The 6,955-nt window shown below is 46.0% G+C and overlaps 2 protein-coding genes across 3 annotated transcripts in view; both read left to right on the top strand.

Annotated features, from left to right (window-relative positions):
- The window catches only part of dock5 (dedicator of cytokinesis 5), a 293,002-nt gene that overhangs the window by 66,669 nt on the left and 219,378 nt on the right, over nucleotides 1-6,955 (top strand). The window lies entirely within an intron of this gene.
- LOC144510054 (inositol polyphosphate-5-phosphatase A-like) overlaps nucleotides 1-6,955 on the top strand; it is a 59,792-nt gene that overhangs the window by 31,304 nt on the left and 21,533 nt on the right. For both annotated transcript variants that reach the window (XM_078239278.1, XM_078239279.1), the window contains exons 7-9: nucleotides 259-311; nucleotides 2,518-2,634; nucleotides 4,732-4,816. In XM_078239278.1, the coding sequence (XP_078095404.1) occupies nucleotides 259-311; nucleotides 2,518-2,634; nucleotides 4,732-4,816 (255 nt within the window). The remainder of the gene's footprint in view (nucleotides 1-258; nucleotides 312-2,517; nucleotides 2,635-4,731; nucleotides 4,817-6,955) is intronic.

The raw sequence follows: 6,955 nt of genomic DNA, 5'->3' as shown, positions 1-6,955 counted from the left end.
AAGCCGCACCCATCCAGGCAAGTGGGGAGTATTCCATCACACTCCTGACTTGTGCCTTGTAGATGGTGGACAGGCTTTGGGGGAGTCAGGAGGTGAGTTACTCTCCGCAGGATTCCCAGCCTCTGACCTGCTCTGGGAGCCACAGTATTTATATGGCTGGGTCCAGCTCAGTTTCTGGTCAATGGGAACCCCCAGGATGTCACTAGTGCTTTACCGATGTCACCACGCCTTCACTGATAATCCTTCCTTCTTCCCTAGTTTAAATGGTCCCGGAAAGGATACATTCGGACACGATGGAGAATTCAGGATCGGTAAGATGCCATCTTTACCCATTATTGATCATGTTCCTGTTTGTGTGTGGGACATGGGCGTTTATTGCCCATCCCTAGTTGCCCGAGGGCAGTTGAGAGTCAACCACATTGCTGTGGCTCTGGAGTCACATGTAGGCCAGACCAGGTAAGGACGGCAGATTTCCTTCCCCAAAGGACATTCGTAAACCAGGTGGGTTTTTCCGACAATCGGCAATGGTTCATCATTGATTCTTAATTCCAGATTTTTAAAAAATTTTCAAATTCCCATTGCGGGATTCGAACCCGGGTCCCCAGAACATTAGCCGAGTTTCTGGATTAATTAGTCGAGCGATAATACCATTAGGCCATCGCCTCCAATTCTAACCCTGGGTGGAGATGATTCCCGAGTTGGAGAACCAACGACTCTTGTCCCATTCCAACTTGGAAAAATCCAATATGAGGCTCATGGATTGGTCTAAGCCTGTTGGAGGCCACTCAGCCCATTCTATGCCGGCTATCCCACTCCCCTGCCAATTTTGCACCGCTGCAGACTCTATACTCTTGAGGTAAAGTGCCAATTCCCCTTTCGAAAGATCGATTGACTCTGTCTCCACCGCGCTGTCGGACAGTGCATTCCACAACCTAACCACTCGTCGTGTGAGGAGGTTTCTCCTTGTGTCGCTATTGCTTCTTTAGCCATCACAGTAAACCTGTGCCCCCTCTAGTTCTCGATCCTTCCAGCAATGGGAACAATTTCTCCCGATCGAATCTGTCCCAAGCCCCCTCATGATTTGGAACACCTCGATCGAATCTCCTTTCTTCCCCAAGTAGAACAGACCCAACATCTCCAATCTATCCTCATAAAGTCCCTCATCCCTGGAAGCATTCTTGTGAATCCTTCCCTTCCCAACTCCCTTCCCGTCCTTCCTGCAGCTAAGTGCTGCCACTGCGGGAGTGCCGCACTGCCTGTAGGTGAGGTATTAAGGCACCATCTTTCTGAGGCACTCTTTCGCATCAGAATGGGGAAATCCTTTCCGCACGTGCATCCTTCAATCACTAAATGAAAAGCATGGCAATTGCGTGCTGCTTGTGGGATCCTGCTGTGCACAAATTGGACTGCACCATTTGTGGAAATTAAGTTGTCATTCCAACTATGGCCAAATATTGAATTCATTTTGCTCTGCAAGATTAAGGATGCTCACTTCAAATTAATATTGTGAAACTATTGTTAAAAGCAGTTAAAACAGGCACTAGTATGGCTTAATTAAGTTACAACAATTGTGGAAATTAAGTGATGACAAACAACTCTGTCAAATGATTATTAGCCAACAAGGCCTTCAATGAGGCCAGCGCCTACGTACTCAGGATAAGCAACTAATCTAAACCATGTGTTAGTTTCATAAACACTGCATTCCAGGCTAGGACACAGGATGAAACAAAGACAAGTTACAATGACAATGACCAAATAACAAGATTTGTTTCATGGAATCCTTATAGTGCAGAAGGAGGCCATTCGGCCCATCGAGCCTGCATTGACAACAATTCCACCGGGGTCCTATCACTGCAACCCCATGTATTTACCCTTCTAATTCCTCTGACACCAAGGGGCAATTTAGCATGGCCAATCCACCTAACCCACACGTCTTTCAGACTGTGGGAGGAAACCGGAGCACCCGGAGGAAACCCACGCAGACACGGGGGGAGAACGTGCAAACTCCGCACAGACAGTGACCCAAGCCGGGAATCGAACCTGGGTCCCTGGCACTGTGAGGCAGCAGTGCTAACCACTGTGCCACCCATATGATGACATATTATGCTAATGAAGGAGATGGTGTTCTATTGGATAAGAAAGGGCAAAAAGCTATGCTATGATTGGTGGACTATGTCTGCAAATAAGGAATTAGAAAGTCGCTTGATTCTCATTTGCTGTAACGAACTATAACTACTAATTATCAGTATGAATCAGCAGAATACCATCGTAAAATATCATCTGTTCTCTTGCGAGCAGGTAATAAAAGCTTATAAGATTTGAGTACTCACCGCGCATTATTTGAGTTAACCCATGACACATATCCTACGTGACAACAGTGGTTACATGAATCACCTGGGCCTTGTATCCAGGCAGTCATGCTTCTTAGCTATCCTCAAGTTAGTAATTCTCTCAATGTGTCCCGCTTCTGCGTTCTCTCTTTCCCAAGACTGAACTGATCTATTTTTCCCGCGACAGCGTCTTTGACCTGGTCAACATCCACCTGTTCCACGACGCCTCCAACCTCATCGCCTGGAAGAGCCCATCCACCTTCCCAGGAAACAGACGCAAGGCACTGGGACATGTCCTCAGCAGGTAGGTGTACCAATCACAAAGTTTATTAGCTCCTCACGTCTTTGTGGTAAAACGGAGGAATATTCTGGTTCAGGTTAGAAACTCCAAACTATTTGATGGAGGCCGCCTGGATCATACACTTTGCACCTTGAGTTTGGCTCGGGCAAGCAGGAAATGTTTCACTTCAGGTATGATTCAAGTGACCCACGAGGGAGCTTTTATCAAACAAAGTTTATTTAAGAATATAGTTAACATGTATAGGAAGAAAATTAGCAAGAGCTTCTATCAACCCTGTCCTGGTCCCCCCCAGGCCGACACTATAGTTAAGAAAGTTCACCAACACCTCTGCTTTCTCAGAGGATTCAGGAAATTTGGCATCTCAGTTACGACTCTCAGCAACCTTTACAGATGCACCATAGAAAGCATCCTTTCTGGTTGTATCACAGCTTGGTCTGGCTCCTGCTCTGCCCAAGACCGCAAGAAACTACAAAAGGTCATGAATGTAGCCCAATCCATCATGCAAACCAGCCTCCCATCCATTGACTCTGTCTACACTTCCCGCTGCCTCGGGAAAAGCAGCCAGCATAATCAAGGACCCCACGCTCCCCGGACATTCTCTCTTCCACCTTCTTCCGTCGGGAAAAAGATACAAAAGTCTGAGGTCACGTACCAACCGACTCAAGAACAGCTTCTTCCCTGCTGCCATCAGACTTTTGAACGGACCTACCTTGCATTAAGTTGATCTTTCTCTACACCCTAGCTATGACTGTAACACTACATTCTGCACTCTCTCCTTTCCTTCTCTATGAATGGTATGCTTTGTCTGTATAGCGTGCAAGAAACAATGCTTTTCACTGTATCCCAGTACATGTGACAATAATAAATCAAACAATACTTTTCACTGTATCCCAGTACATGTGACAATAATAAATCAAACAATACTTTTCACTGTATCCCAGTACATGTGTCAATAATAAATCAAACAATACTTTTCACTGTATCCCAGTACATGTGACAATAATAAATCAAACAATACTTTTCACTGTGTCCCAGTACATGTGACAATAATAAATCAAACAATACTTTTCACTGTGTCCCAGTACATGTGACAATAATAAATCAAATATCATTTACAAACAAGAGAAACAAATAATGTATCAACCTCAATGAATTCATCTAAAATGTTCAAACCAAAACCCTTGCCATAGACAAGACCCTTTAAACAGGTTCAATGCTGCAATGTCTACAGCTCACTTTATAAGGGAAATTGAGTCCTTTGGTTCAAGTCTGCAGTTCTCTGGATTCTCTCTGAACAGTTTGAAGACAAGACAGCTTCCCAAAACACCAGAGAAACTCTGGCCTAGCCCCCAACAACAGCAGATTTTCACCCTTCAGGAACACAAGATCTTGTTTTCAGCTAACCAACAGAATTTCCAAATCAACAGGGAGAGAGGGAATACAGCTCTTTTTAACGTGCTGCCCCTTCTAAAACTAAAACTCAAACCTGCAGCTCCAAACTGAAACTGAAAATGAACCCCCGTCACCTGACCTGCCCACAGATTTTTCTCCTCCCAACTATGACATCACTCTGAGCATGAATTTTTTAAAAAACTCATAAAGGTACAGTGACATCACAAAGGGGTCATGTGACGAGCTCCAAATTCTGCCCGGCAACAAGCTTGGCTGGCCTTGTTGTTAAAGGTTAAAGGGTAGCCCAGGTTGTTTCACGGGGAAGAAGGTGCAGGATATTCAGACCTGTGGACAATGACAAGAACATCCATGCTGACAGTGTGGAGACTGTTAGTCTCCAAGTTATAGATTTTATAAATGGTTGCACTCTAAACTCTCTAGTTAATTCCAACAGAGAATGGAGTTGGGGATTCAAAGGATTGCTAAATAGCATGCCTGCCTGGATACAAGGCCTGTGAGATTCACATAGCCAGGTCTTTGAGTACGGGAGTGTCCATAGCAAGCCATAGTTTCGGGTTACAAGATTTTTTTCTCAGGTATTCCAAAAAACCACAGAGTAGGTCGGATTGCGAGAATCGGACTGACGGAGAGAGAGATGGAGTAAGAGAAGAGTAGGCCATGTGTTCCTTATCCTTCTTCCTTTTGCAGGATTACGGACGCCCGCTATGAAAAGGTGCCCTTCTTAATTTTCGGAGATTTCAACGTGCGTCTGGACACGCAGAGAGTGGTTGAGGTAATGTTCTTGGATCACTGCGCCCGATAGTCTGTGTTATGGAAGTCCCAGCGAGTTCCAGTGTGGGATACTCTATTCCTGCTCACTCCAACTGCATAGAATTCCGGTTAAATTAAACCCTTCTCGTAAATTCCAAAAAGCAACTCCCTTTCCCGTTACCGAGCCAAATTCGCATGCCTCTGATTCCATTTTTGTGTAAGTGTGTGTGTGTGTGTGTGTGAGACACCCGATCGAACTCTATTGAAAGTCTATATACACCACATCAACCACGTTACCTTTGTCTATGCTATCTCGAGTTTGATTAACCCAACACACTTCCGGCTGCAGTCCCACATTCTCCCCTCCATAAAGTCATTTAGAACTCTGCTGTCATAGAGTCATAGAGGTTTACAGCATGGAAACAGGCCCTTCGACACAACTTTTCCATGCCGCCCTTTTCTTTTTAAACCCCTAAGCTAGTCCCAATTGCCCGCGTTTGGCCCATATCCCTCTATACCCATCTTACCCACATAACTATCTAAACGCTTTTTATAAGACAAAATTGTACCCGCCTCTACTACTACCTCTGGCAGCTCGTTCCAGACACTCACCACCCTCTGCGTGAAACAATTGTCCCCCTGGACCCTTTTGTATCTCTCCCCTCTCACCTTAAACCTGTGCCCTCTAGTTTTAGACTCCCCTACCTTTGGGAAAAGATATTGACTATCTCGCTGATCTATGCCCCTCATTATTTTATAGACCTCTATAAGATCACCCCTCAGTCTCCTACGCTCCAGAGAAAAAGGTCCCAGTCTATCCAGCCTCTCCTTATAACTCAAACCATCAAGTCCCGGTAGCATCCTAATAAAGCTTTTTTGCACTCTTTCTAGTTTAATAATATCCTTTCTATAATAGGGTGACCAGAACGGCACACATTATTCCAAGTGTGGCCTTACCAATGTCTTGTACAACTTCAACAAGACGTCCCAACTCCTGTATTCAATGTTCTGACCGATGAAACCAATCATGCCGAATGCCTTCTTCACCACTCTGTCCACCTGTGACTCCACTTTCAAGGAGCTATGAACCTGTACCCCTAGATCTCTTTGTTCTGTAACTCTCCCCAACGCCCGACCATTAACGGAGTAAGTCCTACCCTGGCTCAATCTACCAAAATGCATCACCTCGCATTTATCTAAATTAAACTGTATCTGTCATTCGTCAGCCCACTGGCCCAATTGATCAATTGCAGTCCAGGTCTTAACTTGCACTGAGTTCCCATTCCCCTGTCACCCCCTCCCTCCCCAAGCTCGCTGACCCACAGTGACTCCCAATCAATCAACGCCTTGATATTAAAAATTCTCACACTTGTTTTCAAGTCCCTCCCTGGTGTCATCTCTCCGTATCTCCTCCAGTCTCCCATAACCCTCCGAGATCACTGCGCTCCTTTAAGTTTAAGTTTACGTATTAGTGTTGCAAGTCGGCTTACATTAACACTGCAATGAAGTTACTGTGAAAATCCCCGAGTCGCCGCAGCCTGTTCGGGAGAATTTAGCATAGAATCTATAGAATCCCTACAGTGCAGAAGGAGGCCATTCGGCCCATCGAGTCTGCACCGACCACAATCCCGCCCAGGCCCTATTCCTGTAACCCCTTACATTTACCCTGCCACTCCCCCGACACAAGGGTACATTTGTCATGGCCAATCCACCTAACCAGCACATCTTTGGACTGTGGGAGGAAACCGGAGCATCCGGAGGAAACCCACGCAGACACGGGGAGAACGTGCAAACTCCACACAGACAGTGACCCGAGGCTGGGAATCGAACCTGGGTCCCTGGCGCTGTGAGGCAGCAGTGCCAACCACTGTGCCAACGTGCCGGCCGATGATGTGGCATATTTTGCTTCAGAATGTCACTGTAAATGAGTGTGAAACTTGTTTATAAAGCTTCAATTTTTATTTATTCATCCGTGGGACACGGGCGTCGCTGGCTGGGCCCAGCATTTATTGCCCATCCCTAGTTGCCCCTTGAGAAGGTGGTGGTGAGCCGCCATCTTGAATCGCTGCTGTCCACGTGCTGTGGGTTGACCCAAATGTTGTTAGGGAGGGAGTTCCAGGATTTTGACCCAGCGACAGTGAAGGAACGGCCGATATATTTC

The sequence above is a fragment of the Mustelus asterias genome, chromosome 22, assembly GCF_964213995.1.
Source record: "Mustelus asterias chromosome 22, sMusAst1.hap1.1, whole genome shotgun sequence".
Taxonomy (NCBI): Eukaryota; Metazoa; Chordata; class Chondrichthyes; order Carcharhiniformes; family Triakidae; genus Mustelus; species Mustelus asterias.
This window is presented reverse-complemented; position numbering and strand designations above follow the sequence as displayed.